At 41.8% G+C, this 21,178-nt stretch overlaps 1 protein-coding gene across 4 annotated transcripts in view; it reads left to right on the top strand.

Annotated features, from left to right (window-relative positions):
- CPNE8 (copine 8) overlaps positions 1–21,178 on the top strand; it is a 263,087-nt gene that overhangs the window by 151,666 nt on the left and 90,243 nt on the right. For all 4 annotated transcript variants that reach the window (XM_051850927.2, XM_002712675.5, XM_070049629.1 and 1 more), the window contains one exon: positions 189–230. In XM_051850927.2, the coding sequence (XP_051706887.2) occupies positions 189–230 (42 nt within the window). The remainder of the gene's footprint in view (positions 1–188; positions 231–21,178) is intronic.

Raw genomic sequence — 21,178 nt, 5'->3', positions numbered from 1 at the left:
AAAATAGATTTTGCAAACCTACTTTAAGATACAGTTACAGTCATAAGCAAAATCATTTTCAGATTACTTTGTAAAACCTACATGCTTATACTGGTTTATCTAAGAAAGTCTGATATCTTATTTTTTATTTCTCATAATGTTTTATTCTTAATATGTAATTTAATATGTGTTTTTTCCCCCATGGACAGAACGATCAAAGTAGAGGTGTATGACTGGGATCGAGATGGGAGGTAGGACATTTTCTTTTTTTTTTTTTATTCTTGTTCTTGAAACTTTTATTTCAGTGTTCAGATTGCATATTTCATCTGTTTTTCCAAATGTTGTGGAAGTATTTACATGAGTTATTAAGAACAGGTGTATTTCCTTCAATCTGGAAATGGAAATACAGGTCTTCGTAGAGTAATATAGTAAGGATATTCAGTTGGGACCTGATACCTTCCTACTGTGTGACACCTACAGACATCTACTTTGGTGGCCGTTGGGATTCTGAGATTTCTGCATCTTTCAGGATATCTGCAGAGTCCTATTACTTCATGCCTCAAACTTCTCAAGGGAGCACACCTGAGCCCTGTGCCCTCCCTCCACCAAAGAACAGGTGCCCACCTCGTCAGCAGCGGAACACAGCTCCAGAATGATGCCTGGTGACTGCCAAACCAAATAGTTGTTCAGAGCTCTGCAGTCAGAGTCTTCCTCTGCACATCCCAGCAGACGTGGAAGACCCACAGGGAGGGAACACACTTTTCCCTTTTCCCTTAGGGGCTTTTCCCCTGTGTTTCTGCTGTTTTACATAGGATCCATGGGGGTCCTATTGAATGATAGGGCTCAGAAATCCTAAGAGTCCGTTTTGTCATAGCTGCCACTCCAGGTGGTTCCTGAAGGGACCGAAGGTACACATGCCCAGGGATGATGGTGAGTGGGAAAGCAGAGGGGACTTGCAGTTTTCCCTTGATGCAAGCCCTGAATCCAGCCACAGTTCACCAGGATATGGAGCTGAAAAGAGGTTGTAGCTCAGGATCTAAGCAAGGTCTTCCGGGAGCGTTGCATTCCAGCCAGCAGCCGTGCCCAGCGGGGTGAGAGTGCCCGGAGACTGAGCACTGCTGGCTGCCCTCACTCGTTCTGCTGCAGGAGCAGGAAATGCCCAGTTAGAGACCCATGGGCAAGCGTTTATGCACACGCATGCACACGCATGCTCCAGTGGTCTCTCAGGCTTCCCCAGCTAGTCTCTTCTTGTTAAGCAGTAACGAGGGGGGACAGAGACGAGAGAGCCTAACCCATGCTCACCTGCCGAAGAGTTAGACTCAAGGATTTCATGCCACAGTGGTATTTATATTTCTGCCACGTATTCATTTAAATACTTAATTATTCATGTTTCCTGTGTAAAAATTCTACATGCATTCTTGAAGATTCTCATTGGAAACCTTGTTTTTTTTTTTCATAGGAAGTTAGGTTCCATTGCATCATTAAACGTGATTCACTGAGAAAATGAGTTTTACTGCTCAGGATAAGCGGTGCCATCAGTCTGAGTCAAGGCTTTATGCTCGGGAGCACGCACCTGTTACATTTTAATTGACTACATAGGTGGCCTTTCCTAGCCATTTTTTGCAGTTGGGGAAATAGTTCTGATTTGACCACTTGGAAATGAATAGTGAACCCTGAGGTCTTATCTGCATCCATGCACATCAAATGCTGCATTTGTGGGAATTAAAGATACTGGGTTTTCCTTTACAGGGTGAGTGTCTGTGAGTTTCCTGTTGGTTCCTGTCTGCTTTGGAGTTGTAAGAATTTTGAGCAGATTCGAAGAGCAGAATTACCTTGAATTTCAATTACCTTGTGTTCTAATTTGGGGATTTTGAGCACTGTTATTTAGGATCTGATTTACTGAATGTTTCTGATGTGTGGGGTGTTCTCCAAGTATTATTTTTTTTCATGAGTCCTAATTGAGTTTTAAATAAATGATAGATATCATATCAGTTAGATTTTACAGAGAAGAAACTGGGGGAAAAAGTAACTTGCCTAAGGTCACACAGCTAGCACAGTGGACCTGAGGCATGGCATTCTGCTTCCACACTGCAGTCCTAACTGTTGCACTACACTGATGGTGAATTCTGGCACTTAGATAAAAAGTCTTTAACCTATGTCAGAATCTAACCAGTGCAATTCTTACCCTGGGATACTTTGATAATAGGCAATGAATAGTTAAGAGCAATGCAAAGGCTATCTAAGACGCAATTTAACATAATTTCAGTATTTTATTACCTGAAATTTTACATTACCTAGAAAAGTAGATAATACATTCCTAGGAAGCAACTCATACATAACAGAAATTAGGTAGGAGAAATGAGTGATGCAGATACTGCAGGAATCTTCAGACATGGGAAGGGGCAGTACAGTGTGTCAGAGAGCCAGCTTAGATTAAGAGAGTGAGAGCTGGAGTTGGGCGGGGGGGGGGGGGGGGGGGGGAAGCACGTCATTTACTAAACACAAAAGAAGTAAAAGATTGGGCTGTTAGATTAGGGGAATATTTTTCAATAAAAATAATGATTTACTTTCAATACATCAGATTTAGAGGCAAAGAAAACGGATACAGAGATTTAGAAGCTGATTTTGCCATTGGATTGCAAACCATTTGCAATATTTGCTATATTGCCTTTTTTTTTTTTAAGTTTCACTTCTGTGTACCATCATTAACAGCGTGCTCAGGGGGAGTCTGAGGAGATAAAAGCTGTGGAAATAAAGGGCGAGAGGTTGGCAAGGGGGAATGCTGTTGGGAAATTAAACATTCCTTGAATAATATCGTTAGCAGAGTAATCAGGGGAATGGAATGTAATTTCAAAAGCGGTGTAATGTCGGGGCTAAGGTGCTCCGTCTTTAACACAAACTGTAGATCTGTGTTTTAATAGATGATATCAGTGTTGGATTCTGTGTGTTCATATGCACCAAAATTGCCTCTTCATTGTTAGCAAAGCGATCAGTTTGTGGGTGACATAGAGAAAGCAAAATTAAAATAATAAATAATTGTTGATAACTTTCAATTAACTATTATATATGAAATTTAGAAGGTACTTTAGTCTCCAATTGAAGGATGCATAAAAACTCTATGTAATTCAGATAATAATTTTATAGTTAAAATAATAAAGATCACCATATGGATAGTTTAGTTGTGGTATCATACCATGGTTGTTACACTTTCTACATGCACTTTTATTTGGCTGACATAGTTTCCCAATGTGGATGTCCCTTCTGCAAAGCAGGGTGACTGTACTGGGACACTCAGAGTTCCTGACACCAGGTCATGGTCAGCAGAGGCTGCTTCCTGTTCTCTTGTTCTGTCGTCTTTAATATTTGTCCTGAATCCTGTACCTGTATCACTTTTACTCTAAATGCAGATCCAGAACTTTTGAGTCTTAATATTAGAAAAAATTATTTGCTTAGTGGGTTTTTTTATTTTGATGATCTGTACTAACAGTGTTCAAAGAAAATACAAACCAGTATAATTAACGTTAATAGTATAGTTCATTTGATCCTGTGTGTCCAAAAGATTATCACTTGCTGGCACCGCGGCTCAATAGGCTAATCGTCTGCCTGTGGCACTGGCACACAGGGTTCTAGTCCCAGTCGGGGCGCCAGATTCTGTCCTGGTCTCTTCTTCCAGTCCAGCTCTCTGCTGTGGCCCAGGAAGGCAGTGGAGGATGGCCCAACTGCTTAGGCCCTGCACCCACATGGGAGACCAGGAGAAGCACCTGGCTCCTGGCTTCGGATCAGCATGATGCGTCGGCCGCAGCAGCCACTGGAGGGTGAACCAACGGAAAAGAAAGACCTTTCTCTCTGTCTCTCTCTCTCTCTGTCCACTCTGCCTATCAGAAAAATAAATAAAAAAAGACTGTCACTTTAATATAGAAACAATAGAAACATTAATAAGAGGAACTTCAATTTTTTTTTATACTTACCAAGTCTTTGAAATCCATTATGTATTTTGTGTTTACCACTCAAGTCTGCTTTAACTTGTCATTGCCCATTGACTAGTGGCTGTCGGCAGGAGCAAGCCACTTAGACATGAATGGAGCCCACGTGTGTGTATAAGTAACTTTATATTGGATGGAACATTGTGTGTCTATTTTGTAGTAGTTTAGGATGATGGACCCCTTATAACCTGGTGCACACTGGTTAGATAGGTATTATTTTGTTTATGAATTTAAGAATAGAAAGGCAGTAGGGCAGTCTGTTCCCAATCTTGAGAGACTATTTCAGTTAAAAATTACAGTGGGAGCTGTTTGCTGGTGCTGCCTGCCTGCTGTCCCTACCTTCAGTACTTCAGGTCACTGTTGCAATCCTGGTAGTCCTAGTTGGGGGATTTGAGGCAGTGGTGTGATCTCGTGTCTGAATTCTGGTTGTATTTCCTGGAGGGGGTGTTTAATGCAGTGGTTAAGAGGATGCTTGGGATGCCCATATCCCATACCAGAGTGCCTGGGTTTGAGTCCCGGCTCCACTTCTGACTGAAGCTCCCTGCTAATGCACCCCCTGGTGGTTAGCAGTCATAGCTCAGGTACCTGTGTCCCTGCTACTTAACACGGGAGATTCACATTCAGTTCTAGGCTCCCGGCTTCCCCCTCGCTCAACCCTAGCTTTTGGAGGCATTTGGGAAGTGAACCAGTGGATGGAAAATCTCTCTCTGCTCTCTGTCCCTCTGCCTTTAAAATACAGTGAAAATAAAATGAGTAAATAGGATTTTAAAAGAATTTTGGCAGCATTATCAGTGTCATGAATGAGCTTGAAATTAATCCTGAAACATGACCCTGTGCAGCACAGAAAAATGTGGCAAAGGTGTTGAGTTCATGCTAAGTACCCTGAGATAATCTAGCCTAGGGTGTGGTCATCTGTGCTGTTGACCTAACCACATAGACAGTGTGCTGGGGGCACAGGAGCAGTCTTGACCTTGGTCGGAATCAGCTCTTCACAGGGAGCCCATGTCCAGCAGGTGAATCTGCCTTACTGAAATCATTCCCTGAATTCCCAGTTTCTTTAGGGGATGTGAAGGAAGAATATGTAAACCTCATTTTAAAAATTGAAAGCTGAGGTACTCAGAAACTGACTTGTCTGGCTGACAGAGCAATCAGCAGTGGTGTGTGGGAGAAGCTACAGTCGCGTGGAGTTGCTTCAGCTGAAATTGTGGTTTAGTTTAACATTCGGGGGGCATTCCTGGAACAGCCTGCATTAAATGCACACTGCTCTCACGTGGGACTGATTGTAAGTGGGCTGCCAAGTTGATCACTGTCTCCCAGAAAATGAAGATTTGATGAAAGGGCGGTGGTGTGCACTGTCAGTCATGAAATCCCAGCTTGGGCAAGTGTTGAGCAGGGATAGCAAACGTGTCCCTGTTTCCAGCCTGTGTTGTCTCAGACAACCGTATTTATTATATACCAGTGCAGAACGGTCATGAATCTGCGAAATGCCACAAAGTTTCCGTCATGTTCTGGAATGTTAACTCCGAAGATCCCATTTGATAAATACATTGATGATGCTTTCACTGTGGGGTTATGCTTCATCATGACCGAGTGGTTCTTGGCCCAGTGCTGAAGAATTTACTGGTGAGCTAAGATTTTCAGACTGAAGCGGAGTTGTAGCTCACCGTTTGCCTGCACTTGACTCTGCAGGTCCTAGGCCTGTGTCCAAGAGAGAAGGCTTAGCCTCCTGTCTCTTCCAGGAACTGTCACTTCTTGGAGACTTGTTGTAGTGTTGATAAATGAAATGTCATCATCTACCTATTATTCAGTGACATCTTTTTTCTTCCATCTGCAAAGAATTTAGTAAATGATTTCTCTCAGAAGTAGTTTGCAAGTCTTTAATCTCATTTACTTTTCATCTGTAAGTTTTACCTCATGAAAGGCAGATTTAATTTGGTGTATATCAGATATTTGAAGTGATAATCAGTTTTCAGATTCTGTACGTCTTCATGTATCTGTGCCCCAGTGGAAATCCTATTAATTAGCTTGCGAGCTGGTTGCTGAGCTTTTGTTGTGTTTTAAGTTTGCCAGGCAATGTGCCTTATGTGAAGAGTGGCATCTTTATTGTGTGTCCAAGGCCTAGTGCCCAGGACAAGCAGATTTAGATATTTTTTAAAAAGATTTATTTATTTATTTGAAAGTCAGCGTTACATAGACTGAGAAGGAGAGGCAGAGAGAGAGAGAAGTCTTCCATCCACTGGTTCACTCCCTAATTGGCCACAATGGTAGGAGCTGCGCCAATCCAAAGCCAGGAACCAGGAGCTTCCTCTGGGTCTCCCACATGGGTGCAGGGGCCCAAGGACTTGGGCCATCTTCTACTGCTACCCCAGGCCATAGCAGAGAGCTGGATCAGAAGTGGAACATCCGGGTCTTGAACCGGCGCCCATATGGGTTGCCAGCACTGCAGATGGCAGCTTTACCCGCTAAGCCACAGCGCCGGCCTCCAGATTTAGATTTTTGATGGATCAGAATAACTTGGAGCCATTTATGGGTTTTATATTTATATACATATATATATATATTACTTATAGTGTTGGTGAGAAATATACAAGGAACAGTCCTTGATTTTTTTTTAACAATTTATTTATTTATTTGAAAGTCAGAGTTATACAGAGAGAAGAGGAGGCAGCAAGAGAGAGAGGTCTTCCATCCACTGGTTCACTCCCCAGTTGACCACAATGGCTGGAGCTGCACCCATCCAAAGCCAGGAACCAGGAGCTTCATTATGGGCTCAAGGATTTTGTCTGTCTTCTGCTGCTTTCCCAGACCATAACAGGGAGCTGTATAAGAAGTGAGCAGCCAGGTCTTGAATCGGCTTCCATATGGGATGCTGGCACTGCTGACAGTGGCTTTACCTGCTATGGCACAGCACAGGCCCCAGTCATTGATTTTTGATGGCTATGGAGTCACACTCCTGTCCTCATGGCTGGGGTGCAGAGACAGTTAAATACAGTTGCACACAGCCACATGCAGCCATATGTTTACATACAGTCACATCCACTGTAGACATTGACTTACAAGGAACCACACCCAGCTTGTGTTCCTTTGTGCACAATAGTGGCTTGGAACCAAACTGTCACATGACAGGGTTGTGGGCACTAGCCCAGGAGATGGACACCAGTTGCCATAGAGGCACAGAGATTGGGGGAGCACAGAGATGAGGGACAAGGTGTGGGAACTTGATAACCTCAGCTTCCCGAGTTCATCTCTTCAACATTTATTGAGTATTTTAGTTTTATATAGTGTGGGTTCTGTTGATGCGGTGTTCTTCTGCCAACTTTGGATGATCTCGAGTTACTCTAGGTGTACTTTGTTGGCAAAAAGGCTTTATCCCACCTTCAGTAAGATTTCTGAGAAGATTATTCAGCCACTTCACAGCTGTTTACTGCAGATGGTTAGGCTAGGCTTGGGGACATGGGACGCCAGCCAGTTTCAGTTGTGTGGTCTGACTTGTCCTGCCTCCTTCCATCCCCAGATACTTACATACATAGGAAAGCTCTTCTGTGGTCTCTGTTTTGCTGTTGGTTTTCTGCTTAAATCCAAGTTACATGCCACCAGTTGTATAAGAGCTCTCCATCCCATCTGAACTCACGTAATGCCTGCATCCTGTGTGTTTTCTTGACCGTTTAGGAATGTTTGCCAGCATCTGGAACACACGACTTACACTGAAGTGCCTTCGTTTTTCCTTGTCTTTCATATCACTGTCGGCTACGTGAGGCCCACAACTGTGTCTTAGTCTGAAGACTACGGTGACTCTGATTTGGTAGCTCAGAGAGCGTGGAAATAGCTGTGTTTTTCTTTCCAGTGAACACTCAGTTCTGAGTCAGTACTTGTTAAGCATCTCCTCGTCCGCGGTCTTTCTCTGAAATAATTTTCGAGTTGTGACTTCACTGGTGACACCTCTGGCAGTGAGTAAGGAGTCCAGCTGACGTGTCTGTTCTCTCCTCAGCACTCACAGTCATCTCTCATGTTATCGTTCACCCATCTGTGATCTTGTTAGGCAGACTAATTACCTTTTCTGCTTTGTTGCATGTCCAAATACTGGCAGTCTCACCTAGCTCAACAGTAGAAGGAATTATCAAATTCAAGTCAACAGATAGAAATAGTGTAAATTTTGGTCATTAATAATCTTATTACTTAAATTCATCTGTCTCCATTAGAAAGTTATCAGTCAAATGTGGAATATAAATTGACTTCTGCTACTGGTGTAAGAATCCTTGGACTGAGAGAAGCTTTTAGAATTAACACCATTTTACAAAGAAGAGATGGCCCCTGATTGATGACATGTAATTCTGAATAGAACATCAGTTTTACCCCTAGATCTGCCTTTGCTCTTCCATTTTCATTCCACTGTGAGGTTACTGGGGGTGAAAGTCACAGTGTTCATCAGCTACCAAAATAGGTGGTTGCTGTCGAATGGGCTTAGGATCTCAGAAGACCTTTTCATTGCCAAGTGCAGCCTGGGACTTTGGGGGTTGTGAGGTGGCCTGAAGGTTCTCGGAATGTAGGCTTGGGGTGCGCACTCGAGAATGAACAGTGGTGGCTAATCCGTGGGTGGACAGATAAACATGTTCACGTTTTCCCGTCTTCTGTGGTGCTGTTGACTACGCCCCTTGGTATCAGTGTAAACCCTCGGCACCGCCATCATCCCAGGATCACTGACCTGTTCGTCCCTGCCTTGAGCTCATCTACCCTGTCCCCAGCAGCCCCAGCTCCTGCATCTGTAAGAAAGAAACAGCGAAATGATGCCATCATTGTCACTAAAGAACAGTGATTTCTCTGTCTATATATAATATATATAAAATAAAGTTTCACTATAATAGATATGGATATTTATGGAAACAGTATTTGTTACTAGGCTAAATTTATTTTGCAACGAAATTTGCAAAATTTATGTTGCACATCTATTTTATGTTTATGTTGCAAATTTATTTTGCAACATAATCTGTACAACAGGATACTAGAAATTATTTTTTTACAAGTAAACAGAAGACTGACAAATGGGAAAATAACCAATTTAGCCTTTCATATGATGTGAAATAATTTATGTAAAATCTTCAAAGTGACTTAAGTATAAGACTCATACCAGTATCCAAAATAATGTCTACATAAATGGGAAGTACGCAAACCACAATAAATGACTGAATTTATCTTCAAATTTAAAAGGAGTTCTAAACATAATGGGAGGTGGAATCAAAAGTTGGATTTAAAAAACAAGCTCACAAAGTCACTTGCAGTGTAATAGAGCAAAGTGCACACATTGTGCCGTGCAGCATAACGTTGTCACACAGTCAGTGCACCCCCACGGAGACCTGTCAGGAGCTTTTCTCCCTCTCCCAGGCACCTCCCTCCTCTCCCTAATGGACTGCTCTTCTGGTAGACTTTGGCCGTAGGTCAGCGTTGACTGTGAGTTGTGCACGTGTGGAGTCATCAGCAGGTGCTCTGTCTTGCTTTGCTGGATGTTAGGTCTGGGAGATGCATGCTGGTTGTGATACAGGGTTTGTTCATTTCAGTTTTCTTTATTCTGCTGCAAGAATGAACTGCCGTATATCTGTCTGTTCTGCAACTGATGGCATCTGGGTGTTTCCCGGTTTTGGCTGTCATCAGTGCTGCAGGAATGTGTATATAGCGCTCTGTGTCTTTTTGTTGGGTGTATACCCAGGAGTGGGTCACTGATGCGCATGTGTTTAGCTTTCCTGGGCTCTCCTCAGTGCTTTTCCACTGTGATTGTGGGATTGTGCCAGTTTACTTTCCAGGCACCACCAAGTCAGAGTTTCACTTGCTCTCTATACTTGTCAGTATTTGGATCCAGTTTTTTTCAACTTTAGCCCTTCTTGTGAGCATCTGAGCATGCATCTCTCACGTGCATGTCCCTGCTGACCAATGAGGGTAAATACTTTGTTTATTGACTATTTGATGAGTATCTTTTAGGTTTACTGATCACTTGATGAAATCCATAGACTTAAATAAGTAAAGCTTTATAGGTAAAAATACACAACTAGAAGGTAAAGAGTATTGGAAAATTAATAGCACTGTGTGTGCGCGCACGTATTATACTTTTTTTTTTTTAATTTTTTGACAGGCAGAGTGGACAGTGAGAGAGAGAGACAGAGAGAAAGGTCTTCCTTTGCGGTTGGTTCACCCTCCAATGGCCGCCGCGGCCAGCGCGCTGCGGCCGGCGCAGCGCGCTGATCCGATGGTAGGAGCCAGGAGCCAGGTGCTTTTCCTGGTCTCCCATGGGGTGCAGGGCCCAAGCACCTGGGCCATCCTCCACTGCACTCCCTGGCCACAGCAGAGAGCTGGCCTGGAAAAGGGGCAACCGGGACAGAATCCGGTGCCCCGACCGGGACTAGAACCCGGTATGCCGGCGCCGCTAGGCGGAGGATTAGCCTAGTGAGCCACGGTGCCGGCCCGCGCGCGTATTATACTTAAAGAGTTCTAGTACAACAGGAAAGCTGTTAACCAGGGGCAAAGGTGACAGCAGTTTGCCAAGAAAACCACCACAAATGTAAATATGTATGAAAAAAAATCAAGTTCCCCAGTAATCAAAAAATAAAATAATTTAAAGCATTTAGATTTCTATGTAACAAATAACATGTAAACCAGTGTAAACCATGTAAATCAAATAACTTCTTAGAGATGTATTTGTTTGTTTGTTTATTTATTTATTTATCTATCTGAAAGGCAGAGTTAGAGAGAGAGAGCAGGAGAAGCAAAGAAACAGAGGGATCTTCCATACTCTGGTTTTACTCTACAAATGGCCATTATGGTCTGAGCTGTGCCATGGCAAACCCAGAGCCTCGAATGCCACAATGTCCCCCACATGCGTGGCAGATACCCCAGCACTTGGGCCTTCCATTGCTTTCCCAGGCACATCAGCAGGGACCTGGATCAGAAGTGGAGCAGCTGGGACTGGAACCAGTGTTCATTATAGGATGCTGGCAACTCTCGTGGAAGCTTAGCCTGCTGTGCCACAATGCTGGTCCCTCAAACAAGTGTATGAACAAAGTGGCAAATACTTTAAAATACATTATTTCTGTGTTATTCACTGTGGAGTATGGTAGGAAGTCTCATATTTTTAAGGGATTACCTATAGATGCTCACTTTTGGAAATCAATTTGGTTATGTTTATTAATATCCTTAATAAAACCCTTGTGTGTTTTATGTAGTAATTTCACTCCTAAGAATCTATTTTAAGGTAATTATAAACCTGACAAAGCTTATTCTAAAAGTGCTGAAGTTAGTGATTTATGGTAGAACAGCATAAATGTCCAAATTATGGCACACCCATCAAAAGGAAGGTTGTGCATCTTTTAATAACACTGCTTCTTAGGAATACTTAGTTATCTTGAGTAAGCTATTAGTAAAACTGCAGGGGAAACCTTCACAGTACTTCAGATCAGTGCCATTCTGCATAAATCACATGTTTTTGGTAGTCAGATTTACAAAGTAAATAGAAGTAGATGAAATTAACTTATTACATTTTATCAAAATTGCTATGCTTTTATGTATACTATATACACTAATAGTATATAAATAGTATAAATAGTACAATAACATACTATATACATAGTATAATAATAGTATTATTATTCCAACATTATTTATGTCAACTTTTTTTAATTATCACCTGTTTTTCTTTTCCACATGCTAAATATTTGAAATAGAATATTTCAAATATATTTCAAATCATACTGGCCTCATTTCATGTATTCAGTAGCTACATGTGATTAGCGTCTACTTCATTACACAGTGCAACTTTAAATATATTTAGAATATTTTCTTAGAACAGAAATGAAAAGATAGACCAACCATCGGTTACCTCCGGTGGTGGGATGAATCTTATGTTACTTACTTTACTTCCTGTTAAGCATTTCTGTGTTTTTTTTTTAAGTTTTTAGTTTTTTTAAATTTTTTTAACTTTTATTTAATGAATATAAATTTCCAAAGTACAGAATATGGATTACAATGGCTTCCCCCCCATAACGTCCCTCCCACCCGCAACCCTCCCCTTATCCACTCCCTCTCCCCTTCCATTCATATCAAGATTCATTTTCGTTTCTCTTTATATACAGAAGATCAGTTTAGCATACATTAAGTAAAGATTTCAACAGTTTGCTCCCACACAGAAACATAAAGTGAAAAATACTGTTTGAGTACTAGTTATAGCATTAAATCTCAATGTAAAGCACACTAAGGACAAAGATCCTACATGAGGAGTAAGTGCACAGTGACTCCTGTTGTTGACTTAACAAATTGATACTTGTTTATGGCATCAGTAATCACCCTAGGCTCTTGACATGAGCTGCCAAGGCTATTGAAGCCCCTGAGTTCACAGACTCTGATCATATTTAGACAAGGCCATGGTCAAAGTGGAAGTTCTCTCCTCCCTTCAGAGAAAGGTACCTCCTTCTTTGATGACCCGTTCTTTCCACTGGGATCTCACTCGTGGAGATCTTTCATTTAGGTTTTTTTTTTTCCCCCAGAGTGTCTTGGCTTTCCATGCCTGAAATACTCTCATGGGCTTTTCAGCCGGATCCGCATGCCTTAAGGGCTGATTCTGAGGCCAGAGTGCTGTTTAGGACATTTGCCATTCTATGGGTCTGCTGTGTATCTCACTTCCCATGTTGGATCATTCTCTCCCTTTTTGATTCTATCAGCTAGTATTTGCAGACACTATTCTTATTTATGTGATCCCTTTGGTTCTTAGTCCTATCATTATGATCAATTGTGAACAGAAATTGATCACTGGGACTAGTGAGATGGCATTGGTACATGCCACCTTGATGGGATTGAATTGGAATCCCCTGGTATGTTTCTAACTCTACCGTTTGAGGTAAGTCAGCTTGAGCATGTCCCGAATTGCACATCTCTTCCCTCTCTTATTCCCATTCTTATATTTAACAGTGATCACTTTTCAGTGAAGTTTCAGCACTTAAGAAGAATTGTGTATTGATTACAGTATTCAACCAAAAGTATTAAGTAGAACAAACAAACAAAATACTAAGAGGGATAACATATTAAGCTGCTCATCAACAGTCAGGGTGAGGGCTGATCAAGTCACCATTTCTCATAGTGTTCATTTCACTTTAACAGGTTTCCTTTTTGGTGCTCAGTTAGTTGTCACCTATCAAGGAGAACAAGTGGTATTTGTCCCTTTGGGATTGGCTTATTTCACTCAACATAATGTTTTCCAAATTCCTAACAGGGATCACTTTTCAGTTAAAATTTAAACACCTAAGAATAATTGTGTGTTAATTACAGAGTTCAACCAATGGTACTAGAACAAAAAAAAATACTAAAATGGATAAAGTATTACATTGTACATCAACCATCAGGACAAGAGCTGATCAAGTCACTGTTTCTCATGGTGTCCATTTCACTTCAACAAGTTTCCCCTTTGGTGCTCAGTTGTCGCTGATCAGGGAGAACATACGATATTTGTCCCTTTGGGACTGGCTTAATTCACTCAGCATGATGTTTTCCAAATGCCTCCAGCTTGTTGCAAATGACCGGGTTTCATTGTTTTTGACTGCTGTATAGTATTCTATAGAGTACATGTCCCATAATTTCTTTATCCAGTCTACTGTTGATGGGCATTTGGGTTGGTTCCAGGTCTTAGCTATTGTGAATTGAGCTGCAATAAACATTAATGTGCAGACAGCTTTTTTGTTTGCCAATTTAATTTCCTTTGGGTAAATTCCAAGGAGTGTAATGGCTGGGTTGAATGGTAGGGTTATCTTCAGGTTTCTGAGGAATCTCCAGACTGACTTCGATAGTGGCTTCACCAGTTTGCATTCTCACCAACAGTGGGTTAGTGTCCCTTTTTCCCCACATCCTCTCCAGCATCTATTGTTGATAGATTTCTGAATGTGAGCCATTCTAACTGGGGTGAGGTGAAACCTCATTGTGGTTTTGATTTGCATTTCCCTGATTGCTAGTGATCTTGAACATTTTTTCATGTGTCTGTTGGCCATTTGGATTTCCTCTTTTGAAAAATGTCTGTTGGGGTCCTTGGCCCATCTCTTAAGTGGGTTGTTTGTTTTGATGTTGTGGAGTTTCTTGATTTCTTTGTAGATTCTGGTTATCAATCCTTTATCAGTTGCATAGTTTGCAAATATACTTTCCCATTCTGTCGGTTGTCTCTTCACTCTCCTGACTGTTTCTTTTGCAGTACAGAAACTTCTCAATTTGATGCAATCCCAAATGTGAATTTTGGCTTTGACTGCCTGTGCTTCTGGGGCGTTTTCCAAGAAGTCATTGCCGGTACCTATATCTTGCAGGGTTTTTCCAATGCTCTCTAATAATTTGATGGTGTCAGGTCATAGATTTAAGTCTTTAATCCATGTTGAGTGAATTTTTGTGTAAGGTGAAAGGTAGGGGTCTTGCTTCATGATTCTGCACGTGGAAATCCAATTTTCCCAGCACCATTTATTGAATAGACTGTCCTTACTCCAGGGATTGGTTTTGGATCCTTGATCAAATATGAGTTGGCTGTAGATGTTTGGATTGATTTCTGGTGTTTCAATTCTGTTCCATTGGTCTATCCATCTGTTTCTGTACCAGTACCATGCTGTTTTGATTACAACTGTCCTGTAGTATGTCCTGAAATCTGGTATTGTGATGCCTCCGGCTTTGTTTTTGTTGTAAAAGATTGCTTTAGCTATTTGAGGTCTCCTGTGTCTCCATATAAATTTCAGCACCATTTTTTCCAGATCTGAGAAGAAGGTCTTCGGTATCTTGATTGGTATTGCATTGAATCTGTAAATTGCTTTTGGGAGAATGGACATTTTGATGCTATTGATTCTTCCAATCCATGAGCATGGAAGATTTTTCCATTTCTTGGTATCCTCTTCTATTTCTTTCTTTAAGGTTTTGTAATTTTCATCATAGAGATCTTTAACGTCCTTGGTTAAGTTTATTCCAAGGTATTTGATTTTTTTGTGGTTATTGTGAATGGGATTGATCTTAGAAGTTCTTCCTCAGCCATGGCATTGTCTGTGTATACAAAGGCTGTTGATTTTTGTGCATTGATTTTATATCCTGCCACTTTGCCAAACTCCTCTATGAGTTCCAATAGTCTCTTAGTAGAGTTCTTTGGGTCCCCTAAATAAAGAATCATATCATCTGCAAAGAGGGATAGTTTGACTTCTTCCTTCCCAATTTGTATCCCTTTAATTTCTTTTTCTTGCCTAATAGCTCTGGCTAGAACTTCCAGAACTATATTGAATAGCAGTGGTGACAGTGGGCATCCCTGTCTGGTACCAGATCTCAGTGGAAATGCTTCCAACTTTCCCCATTCAATAGGATGTTGGCTGTGGGTTTTTCATAGTTTTTTATTCTTTAACTGTGAACTCTTAAAATACGTTAAGAAAAGGAGATACCAAGCAAATGTCAAGAAGCATCAGCATTAGGAGTGAGGCGGTCTGGCTGCCCGCTCTTCAGTTCCAGGTGGAGATGGGGAGCTCTTTGCCTGTGGGGCTGAGAGAGAGCAGAGCAAGTCTGCAAGCAGAGGTTGGTGCCTCTGGGTGAGGGAGACACGAACGAGGGCACAGTGACTAGAAATGTTCATCATAGTCCCTTATTCACACGTTCTGTTAGCAGAGCGTGTGATGTGTCCACTGAATCAGGACTCATTATTTCCTTAAAAGCAATCCCAGAAAATCTGGCTGCTGCTAGAGAGCAGGAGTGAGCAGAGGAGTGGGATTCTGTCCTGGGAGGCTGGGAGCCCAGTGGGACGAGACTGCGAAAGTTAGGTCAGCTTGAGGATCACCTGCTGCCCATCTCCAGGTGCTCTTTTTCTTTCTTTCTTTCTTTCTTTCTTTCTTTCTTTCTTTCTTTCTTTCTTTCTTTCTTTCTTTCTTTCTTTCTTTCCTTCCTTCTTTCCTTCTTTCCTTCTTTCCTTCTTTCCTTCTTTCCTTCTTTCCTTCTTTCCTTCTTTCCTTCCTTCCTTCCTTCCTTCCTTCCTTCCTTCCTTCCTTCCTTCCTTTCTTCCTTTCTTCCTTTCTTCCTTTCTTCCTTTCTTCCTTTCTTTCTTATTGATGTATTTGAAAGTCAGAGTCACAGGGCAGGGGTTAGGGTGGAGCGGAGAGATAGATCTTCATCTGCTGGTTCTCTCTCCAAAAGGCTGCTTGGGCTAGGCATGGGCCAGTCCAAAGCCTGGAGCCAGGAGCTTCTTCCAGATCTCCCAGGTGGTGCAGGGGCCCAAGCACTTGGGCTGTCTTCTGCTGTTTTCCCAGGTGCCCTAGCAGAGAACTGGATCAAAAATGGAACATCTAGGACACAAGGCATCACAGGTGGCCGTGTCACCTGCTGTGCCACAACGCCAGCCCTTCCAGCTGCTCTTTATAGAAAGCCCATCTTGATTTTCTTCTTATATATTAATTAAGATAAGTCCATCCAGGAGACAGTAATATTTAAATCAGATACAAGTGCAGTGTGCATTATAGGACTGTAGATTCCATTTTAAAGTTGAGCTGTAACAAAGAGGAAACTTGCAGTTGTACCTAACACTCCTTAAAAAGTTAAGATATGCCTGCTTTACTGCCAGTGGTTTTAATTCAGGTTCCTGTTGGCATGGCCATGGGTTTGTAGTTTTTGTCCTTAGAATGAAATGTCTTTTTCTCTTATGTTCAAAACACTCAAGAATGATTTCTTACAACTGCTTCTTTTCATAGAACATTCTCTCGATGAACGAGAGTTGAGAGTGGAGGGTTTAGTGATTCAGCTCTGAAGTGCCTCAGAATTGTCTGCTTTGTGTACTTTGGATTACCATCCCAGGGATTCTTGCAGACTCTTAGTTTATAACTTTAGAAAAAATAGTCTGAAAAATAGCACGTGTGTGTTGCAACAGGGGTGAGCAACATGTTAAGGTTTCCTGAGGAAAATGGACAAAGCTTTACTTCCCCCACATACACACGCCCTTCATAGTAACCTTTTCCGAGTTACTGGATAAAATACTTTAACATTTTTGACTATAGGTGAATTTAGTATCTGCATCCAAAAAGATTTTAATAGTGTTTATTTTTTATTATTTGAAAGGCAGGGCAGCAGATAGAGACAGACAGAAAATAATGTCCCATCCACTAGTTGACTCTCCAAATGACAGCAACAGCCGGAGCTGGGTCAGGCAAATGCCAAGAGCTGGGAACTCCATTCAGGTCTCTGTCATGAGGGGCACAACCTGATTACTTGAGCCATCCTCTCCCACACCCTAGGGTGCACGTTAACCTGAAGCAGGAATCTGGAGTGGACCTAGGACTCACGTGCAGGCATCCCAGTATGTGACTCGGTGTCCCAAGCAGCAGCTCAACCATCATGCCAAACACCAGCCATGTACCTATTCCATGATACTCATTTCTGATACATATCTGCTTGCTCATCTTTGCTCTCTTTTTTTTAATATAAAGATTTTTTATGTATTTGAAAAAGCCACAGACAGAGGGAGAGATAGAGAGAGAGATCTTCGATCTGCTGGCTCACTCCGCAAATGGCTGCAGTGGCCGGCATTGGGCTGACCTGAAGCCAGAAGCCATGAGCTTCTTCCAGTTCTCCCCTGCGGTTGCAGGGGCTCAAGCACTTGAGCCATCTTCCACTGTTTCCAGGACATAAACAGAGAGCTGGATCTGAATAGGAACAGCTGAGAGGTGACCCAGCACCCAAATGGGATGCCGTCGCTGGAGGGCGAGAAATTAAATTCACAACATGATACTTTATGTCCAAACGTTTGGCTGCTACTTTGCTCCAACAAGTAATTCCCCTATCTTTTTGAAACTTAAACTCTGGAGTTTTACCACGTGATTCTCAGGCCCAGCCTGCCATGTGCATAATTTTGCATACTCAGTTTTTAACATATCTAAACAGGCGAGCTGTGAGGGAAAATAAAGCCTTGCAAACACATCTATTTTAACTATTAAACTAATTGTATATTTGAATTATCTAAGCAGTTGCCTCAGTTATCCACATCACTCCGAAAGGGAGCATCAGCCTTTTTATGTCTAAGATATTTCAAAATTTGTTGAATCATTTCTGAATTTTATTGAAATCAGATAATAATAGTCCATGTTAATGTTTTTGTTACTAAAAGTTAGGGCATTTTAGTATGAAGCTGGTACTACATAAAATCTACATCTTTGGACTGCTGAATGTAATATCACCAAAGATCATCTCAGAGTAAGCCACATTTTTCTCTATTCTATATATATATATTTAAACAGATTTTGCATAATTATTTGGCATTGAATTCCTCAGTTGTAGAAGTACTTAGTAAGAGCCACTTTGTGACTAAATCAGGTCTTAAAAGAGCTTGCATTGTTTGTTTTGTGCATCAGAATTTTTCTGAGATTGATGATTGTGATCTGTTCTTCAAGGATATCAATCTGGGGTCTGGGATGTTCACTTGTTTGATAGATTTAATAGAGTACACGTAGCATATTTTAATCCACTGTGGGTGCTATGCTAGAAGTGTTGCAATATTATTCAGGTAATTTTTTTCTTCAGAAATATTATAAATGTTCATATTACACATTTGAAATGTAATATGTAGTCAGAGATGAGTTTTCTTAGATTGTGCTGCTCATGTTGGCTTTGCTATTATTCTGTAATTTGGGGATACAGATAGAAACTTGCTAACAGTTTTTAGACTCAAATTTGTGATATACATAGCACAAAATAAGCATACCAAGCGAGAAAAGAAATTTGTAATAAGCTATTTTCTGTGGTTCATGATTCTTTTAAAAAATATTTATTTAAATATTTTCACCTACTTGAAAGGTGTTGCTACAGAGAGGGGCAGGGAGATGGGAGAGAGAGGGATTCCATCTGGTTATTCACTCCCCAAACCCCTGACACACAGCCAGAATCGGCACTCCCCGTCATATCTAACAAGTGTGATTTCACTATAAGTAGTTTACAAAAGTGATTTTCCTGTTTGGAGGTGAGAATAGTTACTGTGTAAGAATTCAAATAAATCCTTATAAATCCTGCATGTTAATGAGCAGTTATTACTTTGATGTTAATATAAAAATAAGCACATGTCCCCCAGTGGCTTCTGGGGGCTTCTTCCACATCTGAGCAGTCTGGAGTGACACAGGAGAGGAATGTCAAGGATTCTAGTACATTCTTTTTGGCTTTAAATATGACTCCTTTTTTTTTTTTTTTTTTTTTTTTTTTTGAAAAGCAAAGTAGGATTTATTTAGATTGGAAAGCTCCTGCTAGAGCAGCAAAGAGGGGAGACCAAGAGAAAGACCTTAAGGGACTGGTGGTAGTGGGCTTTGTAAGTATGATTTCCAAAACAAACAAACAAACAAACAAACTTGACAATCAGATCTGCATTCAGTTACCAGGCAGTGAGGAAAACCCTCAAAGGACTTGATTTACAATTCTCCATCCTGTCTGGCCTGCTAAGGGTGGGCTAGATAACTTGTTTCACAATAAGCTGTGAGCTCAGGAGGAGCTAACCTTGCTGTTCTCATGATAAATTTGGAGATTGCGAAGGAAAGAAGGAGGTGGCCTGTTCTTTCTTGCTGAAGATAACATTTTGGGAAAGGAAGCAATTATTTTACACCCCACATTCCAATGGGATCCCCTGACTATTAACCCATCTGACTCCTCACATCCTCACCTCCTGGAGATGGAAGCGCTAACATCTGTCTAACATCTGTGAGGGGGAACTGGACAATGATCGCTCTGGCTGCTTCAGGCTGAAAAGGTGCACCTTTGGGAAGGGGAGTCAAGACAGGGTTCCGGCAGGAGGTGGCTTCTCCAGGGGGATGCAGTGCCAGCTTCCAGGAACTACTTCCATCTGAGGTTTCATGTGCCTGGATTATGGCTTCTTTCATAGATGGATAACGTGTGTATTATTGACACATGTCTGTGTAGTACAAAATAAAATCAACATGTGTGATGTGCTTGATTTGAGAAAGTTGTAAGGCATTTGCTAGGAGCTCAGATGCCTGCTTTGGGGACTTGAGCGATCTGAACTCTGCACAGCGGCAGCAGTTCTCATGACTGTACTTGGCCAGCATACCTGCATGCGACCTGCAGGTCTATACAATCTAAAACCTTGACACTGACCGTGGGTGCTCTCCAAGATGCATTATCCCTCCCAGGCAGGCTGGAAGGAATTTCTGGACAATGCGTGTCATTCTCCTTATCTTTGTGACTTACAGCTGACCTCTGTTGCCCTTTCTGGAGCCCCTCAGTCTATCAGGAGAATGGGTGGTCTGGAGACCGGTGACCAGAGTGAGCACAGGCACAGGTGGCTGGACGTGTCGGAAGTCCATTGGCAGCCCTCGCCCAGCTGTGGGATGTGTGCTGATGCAGAGTGGAAAGGATACAGCAGAGGCCAGTTCACCCCTGCATGGACCCTCCCTTCAGCAGCAGTGGCCCTGGTGTGCAGCCGGCCAGTGAGTTCTGCTGCAGTTCTGTGTTGTACACTTGTGTGTGAGAGACACACAGACTCTAGATGATATGACTGGCAGTGAAGATTGACAGAGAAAAATTACCAAAATAATCTCAAATGCAGGTAACTGATGACATTGATGTTTATGAGCTGAAACAGTATGCATTTTTTTTTAAAGATTTATTTATTTGAAAGTCAGAGTTACACAGAGAGAGGAGAGGCAGAGAGAGAGAGAGAGGTCTTCCATCTGCTGGTTCACTGCCTAATTGGCTGCAAAGGCCGGAGCTACGGTGATCTGAAGCCAGGAGCAGGAGCTTCCTCCGGGTCTCCCATGCAGGTGCAGGGGCCCAAGGAGTTGGGCGGTCTTCTACTGTTTCCCAGGAATTAGCAGAGTGCTGGATGGGAAGTGGAGCAGCCAGGACTAGAACTGGCACCCATATGGTTTACCAGCACTTTAGGCCAGGGCATTAACCCGCTGCACCACAGCACTGCCCCCAGTAATAAGCGTTAATTTGTGTTCCATACCAACTTAGAAACATTCCGTTACACATGAGCAAACATTAAAGGTACATGTCACAAGGCTGAACTGTTTTTTTTTTTTAACTGTAAATGTATTTTATACTTTTGTAACTAAATTATGTAAGTATCTGTTACTCAGTTTGGGAAGATAATGATCTCCTGGAATTATATTTCTTTGGCCTCAGACCAGTGACATAGAAACAACAAAAAATGAATAGGAATAGAGATTTAGTAACCTAGATTTTTGTTTTTCAGT

Source organism: Oryctolagus cuniculus, chromosome 9, assembly GCF_964237555.1.
Source record: "Oryctolagus cuniculus chromosome 9, mOryCun1.1, whole genome shotgun sequence".
Lineage (NCBI taxonomy): Eukaryota > Metazoa > Chordata > Mammalia > Lagomorpha > Leporidae > Oryctolagus > Oryctolagus cuniculus.
The sequence above is the reverse complement of the archived record's forward strand: the minus strand, read 5'-3'. Positions and strand labels throughout refer to the sequence as shown.